The sequence below is a fragment of the Panthera pardus genome, unplaced genomic scaffold (genome assembly GCF_024362965.1).
Source record: "Panthera pardus isolate Hobbes unplaced genomic scaffold, ASM2436296v1 HiC_scaffold_17, whole genome shotgun sequence".
NCBI classification, from domain to species: Eukaryota; Metazoa; Chordata; class Mammalia; order Carnivora; family Felidae; genus Panthera; species Panthera pardus.
In genome coordinates, this window is record NW_026526732.1 from 20,020,751 (window position 1) to 20,046,971 (window position 26,221).

The following is a 26,221-nucleotide window of genomic DNA, read 5'->3' on the forward strand; positions in this document are numbered from 1 at the left end:
TCACTTCCCCAATATACAGCTTTCACTCAAATCGTTCTCTCGGGGTCTGTTTCTGGGTAAATCTATCCTAATAAGATACTCACATTCATATCCATTTCCTGTAGTTCATAAGAAAATGGCTTATGGGTTATAGCTGCCTCTGAGCTAAGCCTGAGCTCAAAATGTGGCAAGACGCTGACAAAAGTAGCGGAATCTTAGGCAGCAATGCTGGAACAATGGTTAAAGTGAATCAAAGTATTAGTGCAGTACTATGTCTAGTTCTGGATGCAACATTTTTTAAAGGATACACAACAATTGGAAATATCACCATGGCCTGATTAGGAGTTTAGGAACCTAATAATAAAGATAACAGTTAAAGGAAGTGAAGTTATTTGGCTTGGAGAATAAACTACTAACTAATGGCATAATCACTATTCAATGGTTGAAGGGGTGTCATGGACACAGTGCACTAAATTTATTCAGTGTGTTCCAGGAGCGGAACTCTGGGCAAGAGTAAAAGAAAAGCAAAATTTGGGTTCAGGGAAACAAAACCTTTTCTAATCATTAGAGTTTTCCCTTTTCGAATGCAAGATCCTAGTCCCTGGAAATACTTTAGCAGAGGGCAAAACTCACCCGAATCCATCCCATTCCTTAAAATAAGCCCAGAGCACACATGTATATGCCTCCTTAGTCCCACTGAGAGTGCATTTCTGTCACCAGCAGTTTGGTTTGAATGCCATCAGACTATCAGCCTTCCACACACCTTGCTGCTTCTACCCCCTTGTTTTCCTGGTCCTCCAATACCTTCATCCCGGATTTGTGTCTTAGTTCTGTTCTCTGGCTAGCTTCCTGGGTTAACATCGCTCACCTAGTGTGTGGGGCTGTCTGCTCTCTTTTTGTACAAGTGCAGGTAGTAGGCCTTGTACCCCAGCCCTTCCCTCCACCTATCCCACCCTCGCCAGAAGTGACTCCTCACCTGCCTCTGACACAGCAAGAGGAACAGGACACAGACACGCTATCACAGGGGTGATAGTGTATTTTAAATGACTTCTAAATTTACTTCCAACTCAATAATTCTATGATTCTTTTCCTTTTCAGTGTTTGTTATGCTCATTCTTAAGCTTCTTCTTCTTCTTATTATTATTATTAATCTATAAGTCTTGTTTCCCAAGCTACCATGAGAAAAATCAAGCCAGTTTCTGGTTTAATAGCATCATTACTTCAACTCCTTAAACTAGGCTCTCCCTTTCTCCCATGTTCCCTGCAAGCCCCGGTGGCTAGTTTTGCCTTTCACCTTGTCTAAAGGTCTGTCCTTCTGTAAAGAAGGAACCTCCAGACCATGCTTTCCCTTTGGATGATGGGCGCCCTGCTTCAGCAGTCTTATGTTACCGGCAGCTCTCCTGCAGAGGACACTGTTCCTCACAACTATTATTGCTTTGCCAGACCTCTGGCCGGGCTCGACGGTCACCGAGTGTTGCCATGCTCTTCCGCAAGAAAGGCAGACCTTCTGCCCAGTGGGACAGCTCTTTTTGATGCCAAAAGGAGAGCTTGTTCTTCATGATGAAAACATGTGTTGTTCCAGTTGGCAGAGTTAGGATCAGTAGGTGGAAATATAAAGCACTGGACCCCATAAGGCTCTTGGAATAAATCTTCAGAGAACTAAGCTGGGGAAACTACACGGTGTTACAACACTCATTTCCTCTTTTCGACATTTACTGAATGTCTGCTTTGCCCTAAAGTCTCACAAATCAGAAAGAAGAAAATGGATCTCAAACAAAAAGGAACTTAGAATCTACTAAGGGAAAGAGACATGCAAACCATAATGTAGTCAGATGGGAGTAAAATGCTGTGGGAATGAGAAAGGGGGACCAGCCCCTACACACTCTCCTGAGCTCTAGCGAGGAACACGAACTCACAGGCTCTGTGCTGGCTTAGGACAGAGCTCAAATCCCTGATGGGCCACTTGCTAGCTGAGAGACTCTGGGCAAGTTACTTCAGTATTCTAAAATATCCCTGTAGCAGTGGTACTGGGACGATTAAATGAGAATGTAAAGAACCTAGCAAAATGTCTGGCACAGAGTAAGTGGATGAACATGTTGTTTCCCTTCTCTGTGATTCCCTCTCAAAATAGTCTCTGGGAAATTATCGGGGTAGTTATTCACACATCATTTGTGCTATCTGGAGCCCAGACCCAACTGCTTCAAATGTCTTCCTTATGGTGAAGTTTCTGGACTCTCTAAAAGGAGGTCCTTATGACCTAACAGGCAATCTAAGGGTATCTTTGGACAACACACCTGAAACTTTTTCTTTTTTCTTCTTCTCCTCCCCCTCCCCCTCGTCCTCCTCTTCCTCCTCCTCGCCCTCCTCCTCTTTCTTCTTCTTCTTCTTTTTCTTCCTCTTCTTCTTCTTCTCCTTCTCCTTCTCCTTCTTCTTCATCTTTTGTTTCTCATTCTCTGTCCTATGACTTTTCTCTCTGAGACATCAAGCTCCCATTTCATGATTTCTCATTCTATTCTCAAGATACAGTGAAGAACATCCCTGGTGTCTCAGCCCCTGATTCTGGAGATTCCCTCAACATCAACTTTCCTGTATATATCTTGCTCCTACCATCTAAATACATCGCAGTCTCATGAATGTGATCCTTGTACCATCATTGCTCTCCCCTTGGACAACCCTTGGTAGATACTTTACCTTGCAGGTATCTTACGGCAGAAGATGTGAATAACAGGGGGTTACTTGTTTTGAAGACCAGTGAAGTCTCTATTGAAATAAAAGGGAATAGAACTTGAAATGTAAGGGAACAGAGGAAGGTATCACCAAAGTAAGAAACCAGGTCCCTCTAGAGTGTGAGCCTTGTGGGGCACAAATGAAACAAAGATGCAGCTTTCATATGCCTCTGTTTCCAGAGCTCTGCTAGAGATCCAGGAGTCTGTCAAGTCTCACAATTCTATCAAAAAATGCAAGACAATGTCTGCCATAGAACTGAATATTCAAATTCTGGATTTAATTTTCAATCTAGAGTTTCTGGTCCCTCCCACCTTCCACATCATCAAACTGTACTCTTCTCTATCACCCACCTGGCCTGTAGGTCTTGCATGATGTTCTCTAACTTTCATCTGGCAGACATGTTGTGAGCAAAATCAGACCATTGTAATTGTTTTTCGTACCAGTCTATTTCTCTTATTGTACCTCTTACAAAGTATGGAGAAGGAATGCACACATTTAATAAATAGAAAATATTTATTATACAGCATTATCAAGGTTATTTGACAAAGGCAGTAACGAGCCAAAGGAAAACACTTTTACAAGAAGCTAAACAATGTGAATAAGCACGTACATCAAGATGAAAAGTATCTGCATTTTTGGTATAAGGTATGTCTGTGTATATTTCCAATTTTGAACAATTATGCTGTAAGAGCTAATACTGCATTGTGTTCAGGAAAACATTTAATCATGATAATATTAGGCATTCAGAGAAATAATGTGATTGGTGTTGAATGTGTTCACCAAATGTTTCAGACTAAAACCTCAGAACAAACCGATATCTTACATTATTTGAATAGTAGAGCAGTTTTCCTGATCTATACTTACTTTTAAAAAAATCTGAATGCACAAGTCCTGTGATATCAAGGACATATGTTAGTGGCATTAAGATATAAAACATGTTTCACGAATAATAGATAGTAGGCTTTTACTTGCTAGTTTGCCAGGAAGTAGACCATCTATTAAGCATGGGAACCATCTAATTCCCTCATTCTCCTTCATTACAATGAAAACATGGAATTGAAATCCTCATTTCAGTCATTTTTCAACATGGAATTGAAATCCTTGTTCAGTCATTAACACCAAAGTTGTTACAAAATAATTTTTTAAAAGAAAGGCGGTCCATTCTTGTTATGGAACCGACTAAACTTGGCAGTGGAGTATGGGAAGGCATGAGAAACATGAGCCTCAAACATCGGAGCTGATGTTAAATTCTGAACAAATGATGAGGCGGGTATTTAAAGATTCTAAGATGATTTTTGGCTGAGAAATCAGCTTCCAAATGAAGGAAGCATATTAAAATATGACTGCACATAAGGCATAAACAGATATTTAAAGGGGTAAGATCCATTCCACAAATAATAGAAGAAATCAAAATGGCAACAAGAGTCACTTTTATTGGGTGTAAAAAGGAGGATATAAATGAAATGACTGGATGACACATACGTGGTTATTACAGTACACAACAAAAATATAAAGAAAAGGGATGACAGCAAAAATAGAGGAATAAAAGTACATGGAAATAAAAATTAAAAGAAAGCAAAAAGTGGTAAATAGAAAACTGGGGAAATTATGCCAGACAGAGAGGTTAGCATATGCTTTCTAAACACTGAAAGCTCAAGTTGCTGTGGAAAATCTCTTTAAAAAAATCTAAAGTGACCTGAAATCATCTCAATACTGTCATTTCAACCTTATGTTTTAATAATGATATCTGAAAATTTATAAAATGTACTTTTTTATTGTAACCCACAGTTTTTGTGAATTTTTAATACAACACGTTTTCAAGCCACTTCATTATAACATATCCACATCATAAAATATCTGAAAAATAAGTTCCCTTTTAGAAGAGGGAGGACCATCTGAGCAGCATAAGGAAACCATTGGACCACAGCACTCAAACCATCAAAGAGCTTCTGCAGATATTGGTGACAATATCTAAAACATCGTTGGAACAAAGAAATATCTATACTATATTGGAAAGACGACTTCTAGTTGCAGTGACATTGACATTACAGTGCACAAATGTTATTATCACAAGTATACAAAGACACAGGAACACATTTACTCACAAGTTACAGGAATTATTTGTCAATAGGAAGGATGACAATAGGAAGGACGTTATTTGTCATTGAACCAGCAATAGTTGCTTTGAGTACACCCTTAAGTTGGAAGATGGATTTGTGTCTGTAGTACACAGGAGAAACAACGGCACCAAATACACATACTGCATTTTAGAAGTTCAACTGGTAAGTATTATTTGCTACAGTAAATGTAAGGTAACAATTTTGCCACATGGTTTGTTCTCTTTAATTAAAGGGCAGAGAAGAGCCCCCTTGGCACAAACACAAGAAAATCCACAAAACACCTTCTGCCAGTCTCAAAACAATCGCTTGCTCTAAGCTTTTCTCCGAAATCACCAATAAGCGAGTATCAAATATGGGACGTTATTTGTGCTGATTGTGTTCAAAGCCTCATGCTTATGTGTCCTCTTGCTTCTCAATCCTTCCTCCCTTAGCACTCCTGATGAAGCACTTTTTGGTGATGATTTTGCTCTGATCCCTGTTTTCCTAAATAGAGAGAAATCACAGAGCAGTAGGGTATCCATACACTTTTTTCCCAGCGCAACAAGGCTGGCCCTGGGTCAGGTGCAGTGGGTGAAGGGAGGCTCCTGAAGACCAGGAGTCTGTGGGCTCAGTAAGGAGAAGGGCTGGAGAAAAATGAGCTGCCGTCCCATGGGTGGTTCCACGCCTGCCCCTCCTTCACCCACCTGCTCTGTCTGGCTCCAGCCTGCTCACTAAGAATGCCACGAACGCCACGATGTCCACTAACGATTCACCTGGCTGGTCCACATGTGCTGTCTCTTTTCAAGCTGGCCAAGTGTGTGTGGGCATGTCTATCTATGCACAATGTCCAAGAGAGGAGATTATTCGTGTTGATTGATTTATTTATTGACGTATTATTTATTTATTCATTCATTCATGTGGTGAAAGTTGTTTATCATATGGGGTTGTGCTTTGTCAGAATTCCCTTTCTTCCCAGAGAAGGCTTTTGAATAATTCAAGAATCGGGATCCTCGCCTGGATCCCCTTTTGCTTGCAGAGCGCAGTTCCCTCTGGCCTTCCCTACGGCAGCAGCATTGTCCTCCTTGCCTGCTGACTTCACCCTCCTCCCCCCATCTCCTCCTCCCAGCCGTCGGCTCATCTCCGGAGGTGCTGGTGCTCCCTGGTTTTTCTTGCTGTCCCCGCGGACACCTCCTCCCTACAGGGTGGAGGAGCTTTGCTTGTAGTCCCTCAGAATGACGGAGGCGTAGGTCACGTTGGGAGGGGTGCAGAGCACCGACTCGGACACGGGGGAGCTGGGCACCGAGCTGCCGGAGGCCACCGAGTCGCGGAAAGGCGACGGAGGCGTCAGAGCAGGTGAATCCTCGGGGAGGGGTTTGCTGGCCGCCTGCAGGTCCTCGTCTTCCTCCTCCAGCTCGTCTTCCTCGGTGTTCCCTTCCCGCTCGTACAAGTACTCCTGGAGGAGCTTAAACCTCTCGCTGTCGTCCTCATCCTCGTCTTCTGCGGGCGGGGAGGCGGGCTCCTCCCCGAAGGTGCTCAGCTGCAGCGGGAGCATTTGCAGGTGCTGCGGGGGCGCCGGGGGCGGGTACAGCGAGCGCACCCCGTTCCCCGGACCCCCGGGGACAGCGAGCACCGCGTTGAAATCGGGGATCCCGGTGCTGAAATTGTTGACCACTCCCTGTAGCTGGTCCATCAGGGATTTCTGCGGTGGCGGTGGCTGCTGGAGGGGAGGGGGCAAGCCCTTGGGGATGGCCGGGTCGGCCAGGAAGAGGGGGGTCTCCTCTGTGGTCAGGTGGGGCGGCAGAGGTGGGGTGCTCACCGCGGTTGGCACGCGTCGGTGCACCACCATGGAAGGACTGTTGGGAGGGCTGAAGCCGACCGGCTGGGCATCCTCCTCCTCCACGTTGTAAAGGGTCTTGGTGCTGGTATCGGAAAAGGTCAGGCTCTTGCCAGAGCCCTGGTAACTTTTAGTGAGGGGCTTGATGACGGCTGTTTGGTTGCAGGCCGTCTCATTGGTCTTCACGTGCACAGAGAGGCGGTGCCACATGTGCTGTCCCTTGGGCACCTGTCTTCCACCTGGTTCAGACCATGACACAGACTTGCCATTAGAACTATGAACAAAATAGAGATGGATTTATTTGCAGATAGATCATGCACACAGGATAAGATACATACAAATTATATGCAATCCCAGCTCAAGGCAATTTGATTCCCCCACCCCCACCCCGCTCCCGCAAGCCACTGTAGGTCTGGCGGCCAAGCCCTCAATCTCCCCTTATTACAGGTCAAAGGCCAAAAGCTGCAGCGACCCCAGGTGGCCTCTGTAGCTGCAGTCAGTGATTCCATTCACCCCAGGACAAGGCAGAACGTTTTGCCCCTGAACAAGTTGTAGGGGAGAAAAGCCGGCCTGTTACGCAAGCAGCTATTTTCATTTAGGTCTGAGATTTCACAAAGTTATTATACACCCACGTACACACGCACACGCCTAAGGTAACAACAAAATTGTCACTCTGTGCAAGCCTTTGAAAGATTCCAAAATTGATGGAGGAACCAAAAAATAAAACTACAGTTACACAGGGACAACAGAATATAACGACCATAGCTCTTGTCGCCCTTTCTTCTCAGTCCCTGGAACAAATCAAAGCTTTTCTCATCGTGTGCAGGTACCAGAGCAGCGTGGTCATACACATGGCAGCTGTACGGAGGAGAAGAAACCAGATGAGGGAAAACCCAGACCCACATTCCCTTTAAGTGTGTCACAAAGGTTGCTTTTCTTTTTGTTTCAATGCATCATCCCCGACACTTACAATGGACCGCAATTCACATAAAGGCCCTGATTCACAGCGGCTGGTTTGGGATTTCCACGCTGGGGATTTTTAACTAGGTAGTGTTAAGGAAGTCCAGCAAAATACAGATGGTTAGACCCTGGGTTAGTCCTTCAGCATAGTTTGTGATGCAAATGAGACGAAACGAAGATTCAGAGAAAGCAGAAGTTACTCAGACAAAAGCCCCTCCATGGCCTTTTCCTCGCTGAGCTTTGGAGAAGAAAAATGTTGGGGTACCAGCAGGACTCCAGCTTTATTGGCTTATATCTTCGTGGGACCATTTTCAAACCAATTAAATAGAAAGGGGAGGAGGAGGGGGAGGAGAAGGAGGAGGAGGGGGAGGAGGAGGGGGAGGAGGGGAGGAGGAGGGGGGGAGGGGAGGAGGAGGGGGAAGGGGAGGAGGGGGAGGAGAAAGAAGAAGAAGAAAAAGAAGAAGGAGAAGGAGAAGAAGGAGGAGAAGAAGGAGGAGAAGAAGGAGGAGAAGAAGGAGGAGAAGAAGGAGGAGGAGGGAAAGAGATGTATTGTACATGTACTCAAACTCTATTCTGTATGTTGTAATTAATAACTCTGGTCTTGCTTTTGGACTTTTAGCTTCTTTTTTTTTTTTTTCTGTATAACTCTCAGCAGATGGTGGTGCCTTGCCACAGCATACTATTAATAACAGCGGTGTTAATACTTAAATCAGGAAGTTTATTTTTTCGTGTATGTGTGTGTGTTCAGTTTGCTTTTTCACTGTATCCGTGAAAACAACAGAGAAAGTAGCACAATGTTAACACATTTTTGACATTAAAAGGAATAGGGATAAGGAACAGTGTTTTTCTTAGGTGGATGTGTGAAATAGACTATTTTGTATCATGGTCTTTTGTTTGGGAAAATGTATGAAATGATCAGTAGCTAATATAATGGTTTATTTAATCATTTTGAAAATACAAGAATGAGTACTTCAAAATTATGTGTGTGTCACATTTACAATGACAATAATGTTTTGACATTTTATATATTATTATCTTGAAAAGGGAAGTGAGCCACTAAGTGCAGAATGTTAAAGAAATTCTGATACCTATTACAGAAAATTCTGGATAAAGAAGTCCCAAAATAGGTACAGTAGCTAAAATTTTGATCTCATTATTTGGGAAAAGGTAGTTCTTCTATATAGCTTATAATTTATATGCTGTATTTTTAACTGTCTAGGAAAAATCCTATCTCCAAAATACGATATGAAAATTAATATTTCTCTTAAATATATGCTTACTATATTCCTTGAGAATGTAGAAGTCCTTGTAAATGCAAAATTACAGACTTTTCAGCTTCCACACTCATATTAGAATACCTGACTTTCTTCCGAGTTGAGTCAACTCAAAAACAGATGATTAATGTTCCCAGTATGAACAGTCAACCAGCCAGCAGGCAGGACCATAATCCACAGTTCCTCTTCTGAGTTTGAAACCCTAGGTAAATTCCAGCTTCCTTCTTTCCCAATTTCCTCCACTCCCTACTCTACTCACACCATTTTTCTCTTGGTGCAATCATTATGACCCTTCCAGAAAGTATAAAACCACTGATTTGCCTCTTGCCTTGCCTTTTAACTATGCTTTAGTATACCATCCAACCTCAATCATTTGCATCCCTTTTAATTGCAATGGAAACACTTTTTCCTTCTCCTAATGCCTGCCTCTCAATGCTTTTTTTTTTTATTAAATTTTTTTTAACGTTTATTTATTTTTGAGACAGAGAGAGACAGAGCATGAACGGGGGAGGGTCAGAGAGAGAGAGGGAGACACAGAATCCGAAGCAGGCTCCGGGCTCTGAGCTGTCAGCACAGAGCCCGACACGGGGCTTGAACTCACGAACCGCGAGATCATGACCTGAGCCGAAGTCGGAGGCTTAACCGACTGAGCCACCCAGGCGCCCCTCAATGCTTATTTTTTTTTAGAAATCATTAAACTAGAAGGATGCCTTGTGTCTTCATTTAGTCGTGTGTGTGTGTTTAAGATATAAGTCTCTTGAGAGCTAGTCTACACCTCACTTCACCACCGGGCTTATATTCCTCAACAAAATGTCACTCCAGTCTCCACATATGCTGGCAAAAAGCTATGCCTGTATTTCTGGGACCTACTTCACTCACTCATTCGCTCGCTCACTCACTCACTCACTCAAGCTACCTCACTGCCCAGGATTCTACGTGGGCCTTTTTAAAAATCATGTGCTTCCCTATGTTAATGGTATTATTAATCACCTTGCATATAGATGTAATCATAACTTAGTTCTGTTTTAATCCAATACCTTTCTTATTCTTGTAATGGAAGATTTTCACCCTGGCCGTCAAAATTAGCAGCTTTTCCTTCCCTTCAGAGTCTTGTTCCAGATTTGCAGTAAAGTACTGTTTAATTAGGAAGCCGTTCTAATGTCCCAGGGCATTTATCAGATTAAGAAAATTAGATTCACCTTTTTTTTTTCCCAAGGACAAAATAAATTGCTTCCTGAAAACCAGAGATAGTGAAGGAAATGTGTCATCTCATAGAAACTGCAGCGCAGAGTATAAACCTTGGTCCTTCTGAATTAGTTTTTTCTGACGTGTGGTCCATATACAGCTTGAATGGTCCATGAATCTACAAATGCGATAAGCTTTGCTTTTAGACTGAATCAATGTTTTGTCTTCACAGATTATGCACTGCTATTTTCAAATGCATGTAAACGCTATTGTGACAAAGTGTGCTGCTAGGTACAAGTGTAGCTAAATTCTGAGAAGCTTTTTGTGTTTTTTGTTCAAGCGGCCACTAAAAAAAATACAACTACTATCATCAATTGGGGGGAGGGCTTAATAAGCATTTTGGTGTGAAAAGGGATTAGCTTACTTGCAAAGGTTCAGAGCCCATGGCCATGATATTGAGAGGAGAAAAATGTATAAAATATGGGGCAGCAAAAAGGCATACGTGCATTATAAAAATGCAATATTACTGTGAAATAAATCTTCCATTTAACCCTAGATAACTTTAATACCTTCTGTTTCGGCCATCAGCGTCTTCCTTCTATTATTTAACTTTTTTCGGTTTCCTGATCTTAGGTAAAGTAACCTAGTCTAGAAACACCCCATAATTGTCACACGGCATGCCCTCTTGCTCTCACTTCAGAAGACAGACATGAGGCCCGAAACAATCGTATATTTGGAGACCGAGTGCAGTAGCATTTGGCTTGAATACCTCAGGTGGCTACATGTCTTTATGAATACTGACGTTATTGGAGGAAACGGCTGTTAGGCCGGCGAGGAACCAGGACTAGAGGGTGAGCTAGACAGGGAGTGTGCAGGGCCAAGGGGGCCTGGGGCTGCACTCCAGCTCTGACAGGCTTGGGGTCTTGCTTTGATCTTTCTTTCATTAGGTGAGTACGACAATCCCCTCCAGTCAGAAAATCCGGGATTTGCAGCACTTGGGAGAGTGGCTGGAAGTGGGTGGTGTAAACAGATAAGTACATCTTCGGCATTCAGGGTGATCTCGTCTGTTTTATTTGTTTCAGTAAGTACTAGTTACATCTGCCGAGTGCACTGCTCTCTGCTCCAGAGAGGTCTAAAATGGGAATCACAGTGGGTGGGTGTTTGAGATCAGGAGGGAAGCATCCTGCACAAGCTGCCTGAGGGGAAGCTTACACAACACCTGTCTCCCTTATGTCCGATTCAAGTCTTGGCCACGAGGCTTAATAGCTTCACAACAGACATAAGGACGGCATCCAGAGAGCCCACAGACAAGGCAAGACCTTCACATAGGAGGGTGGAGACTCACTCCTTGCAACCTGACGAGGTTAGCATTTGCTTTCTCTGAAAATGCAAATGGAAACAGGAAATGCCATTGAGTCCCAGCATGGAGAGAATGGCTTACCAAGCTAAGAAAATAAACCAGAGCTACAGGCTTATGGGCAGTTCTGCTGAGGTCATGCAGCTACAGTTGCGACTCACGCCGGGCCTTTCAAAATGGCTGCTGCTGCCCCAACTGAGACACTCCGGAAGGAATGCCAGAGATGCGCTGGACGAATGCCTCACCTCTACCTGCTTCAGCGAGCTGGGACCGGAATGAAGTCTGAGGAGCGATTCTTGTAGAATCGCAGGCATAGGAACTATTTGAAACCGTATGAGTCAGACTCTTGTTTTCTCAGGCGATGCAAAGTTAGTCTTCAGTACAAAGGACTTCCACTGATGCCAGTTACACTTTTGAAAGCTTTCCAGAAAAATCTGGATATTCAGTACACAGTTTCCAGGAGCCTATGTGAACATAATTAAAGTTTCTCACCTTTTGATTCACTACTAGTAAGGTAGAAAATCTCTGAATGTATTATTGGAGACAAATGCTTTTTGACTACATGGGAACTTGGTAGTTTCTGCTGATACCAGTCTTAAATGGCATTGTGAATTTTATCCCTCACCTCGGATTCTAACATCATAAGCTAGTCAGAGAACCACTTGGCCTGCTCAAATTGACAATATCACAAAGTCTAAACATACAGTCCTCCTTTTAAAGTATTTAGGTTAATCACATTCTATATGTTAAAGCTATATGATACAGGATAAAAGATAACACAAAGGAAATCAGTTTGCACTAACAGGCGTGTGCTTTCTTCAATGAATCAATTAAGAAATAGACATCCACAAATAAAATTACCTCATCAAAGTCAATAAAGTATGGAAGCCTCCATGAACTTTGGGCATAAGGTGTACTGTCTTGAGAAAACTGACAAATCTGTTTTGAACCAATGAGTAGAATTCTGATGGTTCCTGAGGTTTTTCTGAGTACATTTTAAATGGCTACTCGTTCAACCTAATCGTGATTAACAGCTGAGGAAAGAAATTCCCATGCTAGATTATGTTCCCTTTGAAGGAACTTCAAGTCAAGCATTATTGTGTCATCTATGCTCCATGCTACCAGACCTGTAATTTCCATAGCAAGTCATGTGATGTTCCTCAGCTCTGACCTGGAGTCCTTGTGGTTTGCTCTGGAAACATAGGGCCCTATGGGGCAGGATGGATATAGGCAGACCATAATGGTCCAGTAGAAAGCTTTATCTGCATCACTAGCCCCTTTGCCTTGATTGTTCAAAGCTGTAGGAACTGAAGGTCACAGTGAGAATATCTTTTTTGCTGTTGTTTGTTGAGAAACAACAAAGGCTAAAAATAGTCTCTTTTCCATCTTTTCTGGATCCTTCATAGTCTCCAGAAAGAAGGCTTGAATAGATCCCATTCTGAGAGTTCTTAACAGCCAACCTATTAGCTTTGCTGATCGTTGCATTTTTTTTTTTTTTTTCTGTTTTGTCACCTACCAAGAATGTACCCACTTTCAGCCTCTGCTTTTGCTTTTAGGCACTCACCTTGAAGTCATGAAATGTTAGGTGACTCTCCTCTCTTTCTGGCCCTGCTGTCATGGCAGGACAAGCACATCTACTATTCCCATCAATCCCTTTTGACAGGCAGCCAGCAGCTGTCATGATCAGGATCTCCTTGCTGTGCCCTCGGTCAGACTCAACTCACGCTGCAAGAAATGCTCAATGCCTTTTGACCTGGGAAAATTGCAGAGGTTGCATCCAAGCAGACGAGAGTGGCTCTGATCTAGATGTGCAGCGGCCCCCTGACTACCACCTGAAACGTCCTGGCAGGGCTACCATATTTTTCCCTCTAAGAGTCAGTATGATTCGACTGAGACCGCACTCTTTCTATTTGGGCTTTTGAAGGGAATATCAGAACACAGACTTCCCAATGCACTCCACTGAGTGAAGAAAAGAGACTCCATGGCCTCATATACTGTCCTCCACAGCCAGGTTCAGTAGCAGACATTTGAACCAATTGGGCTCTTCTCATCTGAAGAGCTATTCAGGCCACAGACACCTCATCAGTGGGCTCCCTCCTGCTGCAGGAATGTGTACCTTTGACTCTCCCAGGAGTTTGAAGGGCTGTAAAGGAACAGCTGAAAATGACCACAGACTCCGTGCACAATGAATTGAACATGGTCTATGTTCTTTTGTTAACTTAAAGAGACACTGTCAAGATCTAAAGGTCAAAAATTGGACCAAACATGCACCATTTTTATCAGATGGGGCAAAATCTGATAAAAACACTCAGAATCCTGGGGAAATAACCACATTTCCTTTTTATAAAACTCTCTTTTCATGGGATTCACAAAACTTTTGTTTTGTGCTCCCCAGGGTGCGGGAGGCTCACAGCAGAGGCTCATGTTGGCGTCCAACCCCTCAAACTGACATTATGGAACTCTCCATAAGTTCAAGTTATGGCTTGTACTTTAATGCAGACAGGATCATTTCAAACATTTGTGCAACAGCAAAAAGGCAAAAGAAAAAAAAAAAAAGAAAAGAAAAAAAAAGCAAAGAAAGAGCTCTGTTTGCCAAGGAAAAGCTGACAAATTTAAGAAGGGGGGAAATTCACTTTCGAGCTTGTGAGTGGGAGTCACAAACAAAAGCGAATCTCCAGTGTTGGAAAAAGTGTTGCGTCTTGCTTTGAAACTTAAAAAAGCAAAAAGACTAACAACTTGACAGTGTCCCTTTAAGAACGATGGACAAATTAAGGCGGTCGTGCAAACCATGGCACGTAAATGGTTCCTCATTCTTGATGGCATGCACCACATCTGTTTCCATGTTAGAAAGTGGCAAAACCCAGGAGAGAGAAAGCAAGGGGCCAACCACTCTATTTTCCACGCAGCTTCTCTTACACATTCACTGCAGTGTGGGGGTTTTCAAAGCTGCTCATGTGCCGACGGACACTGGCTGGTGGGCGGGAATTCTGGCTGCCTCTTCCTGAAGATTGAAAAGAAAAAGACACCCAGTGAGTGAGTGCTTACACACGTGTACAGATACAGCGATGACGCCACTCAGGTGGTGCCTGGGCCTGGGCCTAGCCTGTCTCCTGAGCCTTTCTCCACGTCATCCCCACCCCCGTGTCCTGTGTCTGCCTCGCCCTGCCTGGCTGCTTCTCACTGCCACGCTCGTTTCCGAAAGCCACGTCAGTGGAGTGCATTCTTTCTTTTCCCTTACGAGACCATCTCTTTCCAAGTGGCCGATGCTTTTGCTGCTGTGTGTATGTCTGTCCAGAATCAGCCCTTTTCCTCCACTCTTCACGTCCCCCTTTCTTCCTGGCGGCAGTGGGCTCCACCTCCACTCACACTGTTACAGGCAGAATCTTCCTGCCGACCATTCTTCTTTAAGGCCGTTCACGGATTTATGTCTTACGTCGCGAATTTTAGTTGCATTGCTAATTTTCCTTATTATTTTATCACAAAGGCATAATTGTCACTTCCTATAAAATCACATTTATCTCTTGGCCACAGGACAGAGTATGTCTGATGGTGGAGAGAGGGGGAATGGCAAGAGATTGGAGGCATCTGCCACATGGGGGAGAATGCGGTCTCATTCCTTGGTTAGATGTCTCCTTACACAGCACATAGGATGACCTGAGAAGGGGAGAAGAGCACTGACTGGTCACGACAAGGTTAATGGAGCGACCATGGGCAGCTGGCCTTTCCATCTTTTGTTAGGGTGAAGAGACGTGGGCTTTCCCATGAGTTAAGTAGCACTCAGTGGGATAAAGCCATCTTGTTATCACTCCACATAAGACGGCTGCCAATCAGAGAAAAGAATTTCGGGGAACAAGATGATAAAGCAGCAGGTGCTGTGGGCGCTATGGATGTGGTTGGTTGAATTGGGGGGAATGTTGATATTAAGGAACTCTCGGTGATGAAGTCCCCTATAGCAGTCCCTAAAAACTCACAACGATTCCCTGTGTATCAGCATTAGGCCACCTACCCCAAGATCCTGGTGACAGTTATCCAGTGTTAATCAGAAGAGGGCCACAACGGCTGCAGGCAAGTCAAAGACTTTTGCTACGTTCCCTATCTCTTTTTTTCCCATTAAAGCAGACAGAGGAGGGGAAACACAAGAGGAAGGAGACAGAGATATTGTAGGAACAGATCACATCCCTCCTCATTCCACATTTTTCAGGCAGAGGCCTGATACGTGCTAGGAAGGAGAGATGTGAGTTTGAAATTTGGAAAAGAGTATTCTGGAATAGCTTTTTAATACCTGAAATCAAGGAATCTGATATGAATATCGAAGGTGGGAAACAAAGTTTTCCATAGCACAGTTGAAGATAAAAGAGAAAAATTAAAATTAATCAATATCTGTATTTCTGCCAAGTTTGAGCCATTCAATAAAATAGTACATGATCTGCCCAGAACAATTTGAAATCCTCACCCAGAGATAAAAACTCAAAACACCTTCATGTAACTTTGTTACTACCGCAATAGTCCATTTATTTAAAACAAACAAAGAGATAATGTTTGCTATTAAACTTGTCAAAGTAACATGTCCTTGACATTTAATATGCCCACCTGAAATCACAAAAAGTCATGAAAACATCAGCAACTAGGTGACCAGGGATAAAAGTATGAGTATGGGTGTATAAGTGAAATTATCAGTAAGAAAAGATTATTTAACCTACAAAATAATAAAACAACTTCATTTCTCATGAAGGAAGGCAGAAAATACATTCAAAGGATTCCCTTGCTAAACTGCCTGCATCCCTTGAATCCCGAGTTAATGCTACTGTAGATAATGTCTACATGTGGCCCGGTCCAGTGGGCTGGCTTCAGGGTCCTGTGTCTAATACGGATGCACAGTGGGTCCCTCATCAGAAGGGCCCTGCACTTGGGATTTCGTGGTTTATGGTCATCATTTTGAGATCTGTAATCATTTAATCATTTGATTTGTGTTTTGTAAGTGTTGTGTGCTGGAGAGATGGAGTGCTCTCCAGGGGCTTAGAGCCTCAGCTTACCCATGGTCCTGCCTCCCTGACTTCCCTGGTGCTCCCTGGGACCCTCCGAGCTCTCCGAGCTCTCCACTATCTGGCCCTGCCCAGGGATCGGCCGCTGCCACTCTCTACCACTGGCAGGGGCCTCTGGACACAGTGCAGGAAGATCAGGTCAGGGTCGGGTGCATCTCCAGGCCATCCCCTCCTGGACTAGCAGGGCCACTGTGCACTTAACAGGCAACAGCGTAGGGGTGAGCCTCTCACCCCTCCTCCACCCTTTTAGTCCATGTGCTGTTTTTTTTAATATCCTTCGAGATCACCAGTCTACCAAGGGCTAGGGCAGGAGGGAGAGAAGGGGAGAGGCTTGGTTCAATTTCCCTGTGGTGTCTTTCCAGTGACCAGTGGGAGGGGAACCTAGCAGCCTGAGGGCTGCACCTGTATGGGGTCACGCAGTGGAGGCTGGGGGGCCTGGAAAAGTCTGCACTTGCCCCTAGGTATCACCCCCGCTGCGCAGCATTAAATGGCAAATGAAAAACACAAGGACACGTTGAGAGAGAGACCAGAGGAGAAAAGAAAAGGCTTTATATTGTAGTCTCTAACATTTCCTCTGGTTTTCAACCAGGGGCCTCATGCTTCCTTTCTGCACTGGGCTGTGCAAATGATGTAGCTGGTCTTGTCTGCTGGGTCTATGTATGCTGTTAAAAAAACCACAGGGAAACACCTTGACGGCTCAGAGACTTGACACGGTGACATTAGCAGAGGTGCACAGAGTATGGCCTGCCCAGACAGATAGCACTTGTGTCCCCTGGGGATGGGGTGGGAGCTCTCTGGCCTCTGTCACTGACTTGGAATTACCGCTGCACTCAGTGGACAGTTCTGGGTTCCTTCATGGGTTGCAGCCATACTGACAGCCAAACTCCACATGGTCACTCCCAGGAATCCCAAAGCCACCTTAATTAACGATTGATTGAAATAGTTAAACAATTATAGCATTTCCTTCCTGGTGTCATTTTTCAGTCTCTGACTCACCTTGTGGTTGAAGTGAAATATAAATGACCTATGCCTACAGACCTTACATTTTATGAAATGTTGATTAAAGGTTACAGGCCAAAGCCTTGAAAACTCCATTGCCAGAGTGTCCATTTTATCAACTGTGTAAAAACTGAAAGGAGCTTGACTTCAGGGTATTTTTAGCAACTGTAAAACCACGTATTCAACCAACCACAGATTCGGCAAGCCAGAGTAAAAGCTTGGAGGGAAAATGCAGCATATGGAGACTTGTCAAATATAAGTTCCAAATCTGTGCTTGAATCTTTTGGCAGAAACTGTGGATTTAAAGAAACCCCAGAAATTTAGTAAGGAAGATTCATATCCAATTTCTTCTGAAAGTGCAAAGTCTTTCTTTTCTTTTTCTTTTTCCCCTTCCTCCTTTCCTTTTCCTTCCTTCCTACCTTCCTTCCTTCTTTCTTTCCTTCCTTCCTTCCTTCTGTCCTTCCTTCTGTCCTTCTTTCCTTCCTTCCTTCTTTCCTTCTTTTCTCTTCCTTCTTTCTTTCCTTCCTTCCTTCTGTCCTTCCTTCTGTCCTTCTTTCCTTCCTTCCTTCTTTCCTTCTTTTCCTTCTTTCTTTCCTTCCTTCCTTCCTTCCTTCTTTCCTTCTTTTCTCTTCCTTCCTTCTTTCCTTCCTTCCTTCTTTTCTGTTCCTTCCTTCCTTCCTTCTTTCCTTCCTTCCTTCTTTTCTGTTCCTTCCTTCCTTCCTTCCTTCCTTCTTTTCTGTTCCTTCCTCCTTGCTATACAGTCACCGCTTGTTATAGTTTCTCCCACCTATTCCCATTGTCCAAAACTTCCTTTATATAAGAAGCTATCTCTCTTTGAGTGTACTTAGTCCTATATGACTTGTTTTCTTTTCTTTTAGCTTTCTATAATTTATTTATTTTTTATAATTTACATCCAAGTTAGTTAAGCCATTACTCATTTAGCCTATCCTCCCTCCCACAAGCCCTCTAGTAACCCTCTGTTTGTTCTCTATATTTAAGAGTCTCTTATGTTTTGTCCCCCTCCTTGTTTTTATATTATTTTTGCTTCCCTTCCTTTATGTTAATCTGTTTTGTATCTTAAAGTCCTCATATGAGTGAAGTCACACAATATTTGTCTTCTCTGACTGAGTAATTTTGCTTAGCATAATACCCTCTAGTTCCATCCAGGTAGTTGCAAATGGCAAGATTTCATTCTTTTTGATTGCCTAGTAATACTCCATTGTGTGTGTGTGTGTGTGTGTGTGTGTGTGTGTGCGCGCACACACACACACACACACACATATATATATATATGTATACCACATCTTCTTTATCCATTCATCCATCGATGGACATTTGGCTCTTTCCATACTTTGGCTATTGTTGATAGTGCTGCTATAAACATGGGGTGCATGTGTCCCTTCAAAACGGCATACCTGTATCCCTTGGATAAATACCCAGTAATGCAATTGCTGGGTCGTATGGTAGTACTATTTTTAATGTTTTGAGGAACCTCCATCCCGTTTTCCAGAGTGGCTGCCCCAGTTTGCCTTGCCACCAGCAGGGCAAGAGAGTTCCCTTTTCTCCACATTACTCACCAACATCTCCTCTTGCCTGAGTTGTTAATGTGAGCCATTCTGACTGGTGTGAGGTGATATCTCATTGTGGTTTTGATTTGTATTTCCTGGATGATGAGTGATGTTGAGCATTTTTTCATGTCATATGACTTTGTTTTAATGTATCATTTTCTTTATAGTAAGTCACTCATACATCGGTTTGGTTTGTATGCTAGGAATTATTCTTCACGTTAACTTGAAAAGTTGTCACAAGCAAGTTTCACTCATTGTAGCATAGCAGTATGATGTCTGGAGTAGGACTCCAGAAACCAGGCACTTTCCAACTGTGTATTTGCCCCCATCAGACTCAATTTTTACATCCATAAGGAAGGATTTTGAAAGAATAAATGTGAAAATGCTTCCAATTGGCAAAATGCTATCCCAGCCTAATACATCACTATTGAACCCCCTCCTCTGAAGGATGAGGAACAAAAACACAGACAAAAGACCCAGATGTGTTACATCTGAGTATGTTTAGAGTAGACTAATTCATAGTGTCTCAAACTTTATTTCATTTTACTCATGACTGTTAATCACTTTCCTTATTCAAGAATCTCAGTAACTTCTAGTAGAAAATAAACTGTTTTCTCTAATAAACTGCTACTTTCCAAATTGTGGGAGATGAAGTTTGTGGGGAGCAACATTAGTGACATTGAATGGATATGGCAGGAGCAGGTGAAAGATAGCTACAGAGCAGGTAAGCTATCTGTGTCTGAAGTTCTGTGTCTATGATAGGTTTGGAGGTGAGTCTACTTTTAGCAGAGAAAAAATGGTCTATACAATTCCAGATGGTCAGTTCACCATGGAAATAATGTGGCAGCTGTCCAGAGTAATCATAAAGATGGGCAGCAAACACTCAAGGCCATTTTAGCAGAGTATGGTCTCTCTTTTTTTTGTTGTTGTTTTTATAGATAAATATGGGATAATTTGTGCCTCTGCTTCCCAAAGCCAAATGCATTTTTCTATTATCTGAATTTAAATATTTATTTCTCAACATTCGTTCATCAGAGTGCAGAGTGGAGCTCTGACTGTATATGTAGGCCATCTGTAAGTGGCAATTTGTTCTACTCTCCATTTTAGTGCATGCATATCTAACATAGTACATTAATATTCTTTATATAAACACACAATGCAGTTTTTCCATAGAGGTGTAAAATACTGCTCTCTTTAAACGCTCTTAATTATAAACATTTCCAAGCTAATAAGAGTCTGTAGAGAATGTTCTAATAAAATTCAATTTAATTGCCATTATAAATTTGTCAAATATGAACATTTTTGTCTTATTATAGTTTTCTTTCTTTTGAAAACATAAAGGAAATATGTGAAGCCCCCTGTATATTATTCAATATTAATCCTATCCTTTTGGGGGGAAAATTTGGTATGGATCATCACTTGGAATTTTTTAATGCTTTTACAACATATATATTCATATGTGTCAGTAAATAATATATGGTAGTGTTTAGCATGTTATTAGATTTTATATACATAACATCATACTCTATTTCCATTCAGCAATTTTCCCATTTTGTCCATTTGGTATTACATTAATAGATAAAGCTCTAGTTTATTCACTTAAACTAAACTGAATACATACCACATTACCTAAAACATAATCAATTCTCCTATCGGTGGCCATTTAAGTTGTTTCCTACATTTTGCCACTTTAAGCAATGCTGCAGTAAACATTCTTGATTATGTCTCCTTGCACACCTAAGTGGGAGAGTTCTTCTATGGTGTGAACCTAGAAATAAAATTGGTGGATTGTTGTGAGTGCACATTCATTTTCTTATATATGACCAAATTGCGCTGTAAAGCACTTGCACAATTTACACTAATATGTAAGAGTTTGTATATTCTTTCCAATTGCATCTGTTTTTCAGACATCCTCAAAATTGACTTTTTACTCTGAAAAATTTTAAAAATATGGAAACATGGAGAAAACACTAAAATGAACCACTATTTCCCTAATACCCAGCTTCACTAATAATCAATATATTTGTGAATCTTCTTTCACCTATACGAGCCAGTTATTAATTTTAAAGTAAAGCTAAGTTGGAGCACCTGGGTAGCTCAGTTGGTTAAGCATCCAACTTTTGATTTCAGCTCAGGTCATGATCTCACTGTTCATGGGTTTGTGCCCTACATCAGGCTCTGTGCTGACAGTGTGGAGCCTGCTTGGGATTCTCTCTCTCCTTCTCTCTCTCTGCCCCTGTGCTGCTTGTGCTCTCTATCAAAATAAATAAATACACTTTAAAAATAAATAAATAAATAAATAAAGCCAAATCATTATGTCTTTTATCCTTAATCAATTCAGTACATAGGCCTATAATACAGGTGCACATTTTTATAATAAAAGAAACAATAACATTATCACATCTAAAACACATTAATAGTAATTCTTTAATATTTGATATTAAATGTTTAATATTATAGGATTTGGATTTCCCTGATTGTCTCATATATTTTTATTTTATTTTTGATTTTAAATCAACATCCAAACAAGATCTGCAAATTGCATTTTGTTGATGAGTCTCTTAAGTCTTTTTTAGTCTGTAGGTGTTCCCCTCTCCCTTTTCCTGGCTATTTATTTGTTGAAGAAAGACTGATTGTTTCCCAGATCATGGGTTTTACTTATTGAGTCCCTATAGTGTCATTCAACATATTTTTCTGTGACCTATTATTGCTTATGAATTGATAGTTAGATCTAAGAGCTTGATCAGATTCATGGTTGCTTATGCAGGGAATATAATTCATAGGAGGTAGTGTCTACTTTCTATTATACCAGATCAAAAAGCACATAGATCAGGTTGTCTATTAATCATGTTAAGATTGATCAGTGCATTTAGGTGTAGTCACTCTAAAGCATACATTACAAAACTTCCCATCAGCCTTTCATCCAATGGTTTTAGCAGTCATTGATGATCATTACGAAGATCAATTATTTTATTACAAAACTGCAAAATGGTAATCTAATTCTACATTCTTTCTGTATTTGTCAACTAGATTTCTTTTCTAAAGTAGAACCTCTCCTCATCAGCTATTCAGTTCCTCTGATGTAGAGTTCAAACAGAAAACACAAGTCAAATGGTGATTCTTTTTTCTTTACCAGTGTTCAGAGTAATGATTTCGTTTTCTAGCATCCTCCAACAGTGATCAGTATATCACCTGTGAGTCTGTTTCTATTGTCTAACTGTTTCCCTTGATTTTTTGGTTATATTAATTCTTCCATGCCTAAACACATAAGACACATATGAATGTACACACACACACACACACACACACACACAAAATAAGGTTCTCCAGAGGCTGTAAATTGTAGATGGTATTATCTGTGCTAAGAGTTGTTTTACTACTTTATCTGTTAAGTAGAGGCGGACATATCATCTTAATCTAATCCAGACTGCGCTGAGTCAAAGTTAGTTTATAATTGGGTTAGGAATTGGTCTACAGTAAGGAAAATCCCTTCAGGACTTTTTTTTTTTTAAGTTTATTTATTTATTTTGGAGAGAGAGAGCGAGGGATGGGTATAGAGAGAGGGAGACAGAGAATCCCAAGCAGGTTCTGTGCTGTTAGCACAGAGCTCGATGTAGGGCTCAAATTCACAAACAGTGAGATCATGGCCTGAGCCAAAATCAAGATTTGGATGGTTAACCAACTGAGCTACCTCTTCAGGATTTTTAATAGAATATCTTGTGCACTAGTACACTCAGCATTAAGAGGCTATGGGAGATTCTGGTCAGCTTCTCAAAGATTTTCAATTTAGATTTTTGGCTTTCTGACCCACACATCTTCAGCATTAGGCAAATGTTTTGATGTGGAACCTTGACCACATGATTGAGTGCCTCTCCAGTTTTGTCATTCTGGCCTCACATGGTTGCTAGGGTGTTTTCTCATTCTTTCCACAGGAAGGTCTGTCTTCTCAGAATTGGAAGCCCTCAGAAAAATAACTCCATATATCAGAAGTGTGTAGCTTATCTTTTAACATTTCTGATCCACTGAACTGCAGACAATTGCAAATGTTTTGCAGACAATGGCAAATGTTTTGGGAGAGAAGCTAGAATGTGTGGAAGCCTCTCTGCTTTGCATTTTATCACTTCAGCTTCAAGGCCACAGCATCTCTTCTGCTTTCTTTGCTCCCTCCATTGACTCTGCTTGGGTCATACCTGGATACTAAGCCTAGTCCATGCCTGGCCACTAAGCCCCCAGCCAGGGTCTGGAGTTGGCGGATGCTCCCCCAGGCAAAGCAGCTGCAGACCATTGGTCCACTTCTCAGTTCTTCTCTCTCTGACATTCTAGTCTTGCCCTCCTTATCACTTCAGTAACTCCCTGATACTGTAAGAAGTTTTAGTCTTCCATATATGTTCCTTGAACCTTCCTACTCTTTGCAAAATTTAGCACATAGCTCCTTCAGCATTCTAAGATGTTTATCAAGTTCTTGACCACATCACAATGTATATTATATCTTTGCATTTCTCTTGTGATCCTTTTCACTTTTTGTTATATAACTAATTGATGCTAATTCTTATCGCCTACATTGGAAAGCCATAGTTTTTGAAGGGCAGGATCCATGCCAGATTTACCAATGTGTGCCAGTTATCCCCCATTTATCCTGCCCCAACTTTCGGAAATAAAAGGAAACCATATAATCTCTCATGCAAAGGATGAATAATTGCTTTTAAGGATGAAGGGAGTGCTTTGAAAGTCATGTCATGACAAAATGAATAAATTGGAACTTTTGGAGGACATAAAAAGACATGTGGTCACCTATTTACAGTAAATTAATAAATGATTGAAAAAAATCAAAACAGAACGGAGAAATATTTCTAATAGAAAATAAGTCAAAAATACTTCTGAGCGTCTCCATCACTTTGGTAGTTTTAGGAATATCAAAAACAATTATTGTATCTATAACTAATACCAAATCCTAATATTAAATATTGAATGTCATAAAATCTCCAGTGAAAATTAAGTTTACAAATAATTAGTAAAAATAATGTGTATATGTATTTGTGTGTTTCTGTAAAAATTAGAATATACCAAAAAAAAAAGGTAATGGTGGTTTTTCTCCATATATTGCTAGAATTTAGATAATTTTTACCAGCTATTCTGTGCTTTCCTGTATTTTAAAAATTTCCTACAATAAATATTTATCACTTTTTTAGTATATGAAAAATAAACAATAACTATTATTCCAAAAATAAATTTATCATAACATATAGTTCATGAGCAAAATTCCTTCTCTTCTTGGCTTTACCCCAATAAACCAAGGCATTGAATAGAATCTGTGAATGTGTTTTCTTTTGCTGAAAAAAAGTAAAAATTCTAAAAACATATATTAAAATATGAACTACTAAGGAAAAATATCAAATAGAAATTATAGAATTTGGATATTCATGCTAATATTTTTCATGCAAACCAGTATAATATGGTAATGCATATTTGAAAGTTGACAAGAGAATAAATCTTAAGAGTTCCTAACTCATAACAAAAGAAATAAAAAAACTTTTGTAACTTTGTATACTGACAGATATTAACTAAACTTACTGTGGTGATCATTTCACAAAATATACAAATATCGAATGATTATATTGTACATCGAAATTAATACAAAGTTATATCTCAATAATACCTTAATGAAAAAAGGGGTATAAATTTTAAAAATTTGAAAATTTCTACTAGATTATGTCAAATTTCTGTCATACTCAGACAGAAGTCAATTTAAGTCTAAATTGACTTAAATTATAGCATTCATAAAGTTTTTGTATGTTTGGTACATTTACATATGTTATTATCTCCAATTTGAGCATGAGTCATGTCTTATGCTTCTTGTTTCTTCAGCATTTGACAAATATCTAATTAAATTACACAAAAATCATGTTTGCCTAACGTGTTATACATGGCATACAAACAGTGATCATGGCAAACTAATGCAGGTGTTTGGAAAACAGAAAATAGCTGATAACTTATCATAAATTATGATTCATTAGTAATCATAATTTCAAATTTATTTTTAATTTTGGTCGATTAAAAATGATGAATCCTTGTTATATATGTGATTTGCTAAAAAGACTAGAAATGTAAATCAACTCTTTTCCTATTCCTTGAAAAAATATAAAATATTGAAAAAAAAAAGAAAAGAAAAAAGAAATAATTACTTTGGTAAAAAGCTTAAAATTGAAGTTGGAATGATAACAAAAAGTCTAGAATTCTGTCAAACTTCTCATATTCTTGGCTATGGCACTAACATCAATATTAGATACGTGTTTCTACTACAGTTTATTTTATGCTATCATTTCTCTTTCAGTAGAGGCATTAATAGCTTCCTGTCACCATCCATCAAACCTGAAAAAGAACTGAATAGTCAATTATCATAGAGTTTCTTTCTTAGTATTCAATGTATAGACACCATGGCCCTAAAAGTAACCATAGTGATATCAGAGCTTACTGAAAAAGGAGAGGAGGAGATACTAAAATTGGTATAAGAGGACATCTGCTTCAGGGTAGGATGTAATACCTTGGACTAAACCAAGTCTCCCACTGAGATCAATTAACAAAAAACTGATACAATATTTTTAAAAAACCATTTAAAGACATTGAATACTGTCATGGCAACCAGAATCCAAGGTACCAATAAGTCAGAAAGAAGAGAACTTCAGAGAGGTAAGCAGATAACCTTCAAGCTATTTTGCCCTTGGAACATTTGATGATTTTTGGTTCATGAGAACAGACTGAAAATCCAGGCAGAGGGTCTTAACTAAGAGGTAGCGAAACAGGAAAAACTTTATAAATGCATAGGGCTATAGACACAAAAATTGATTTCAAGTCTTCCAAGTCAGCAAGGACTTGAGGAGCCAAGATTCTGGAGAGAGGCAAAACAAACAAACAAACACAGAGAAACTGAGAGAGAGAGAGAGAGAGAGAGAGAGAGAGAGAGAGAGAGAGACTAACACTTAGTAGATTCCCTGATGAAAAATGTGCAAATTTCAGACTGCACAAAGCACAGGACACAAAGCTAAGTAGAAAACTGTGGGAAATCAGAATGAAGCTTTTGGAGGTCTCACAGCCCTGAGGAATCAAAATTGAAATTAAAGGCATTTAAAAAATGTTGAACCCGGGGCGCCTGGGTGGCTCAGTCGGTTAAGCGGCCGACTTCGGCTCAGGTCATGATCT

The 26,221-nt window shown here is 40.9% G+C and overlaps 1 protein-coding gene across 5 annotated transcripts in view; it reads right to left on the reverse strand.

Moving 5' to 3' along the window:
- Nucleotides 1-3,200: 3,200 nt before the first annotated feature.
- GRM1 (glutamate metabotropic receptor 1) overlaps nt 3,201-26,221 on the reverse strand; it is a 421,316-nt gene continuing 398,295 nt past the window's right edge. For 2 of the 5 annotated variants that reach the window (XM_019425034.2, XM_019425035.2), the window contains exon 9: nt 3,201-6,913. In XM_019425034.2, the coding sequence (XP_019280579.1) occupies nt 6,001-6,913 (913 nt within the window). In that variant the 3' untranslated portion in view covers nt 3,201-6,000. Of the gene's footprint in view, nt 6,914-14,331; nt 14,417-26,221 lie in introns of all 5 variants that reach the window. The other 3 variants (XM_053904402.1, XM_053904401.1, XM_053904400.1) reach the window with 3 other exon arrangements.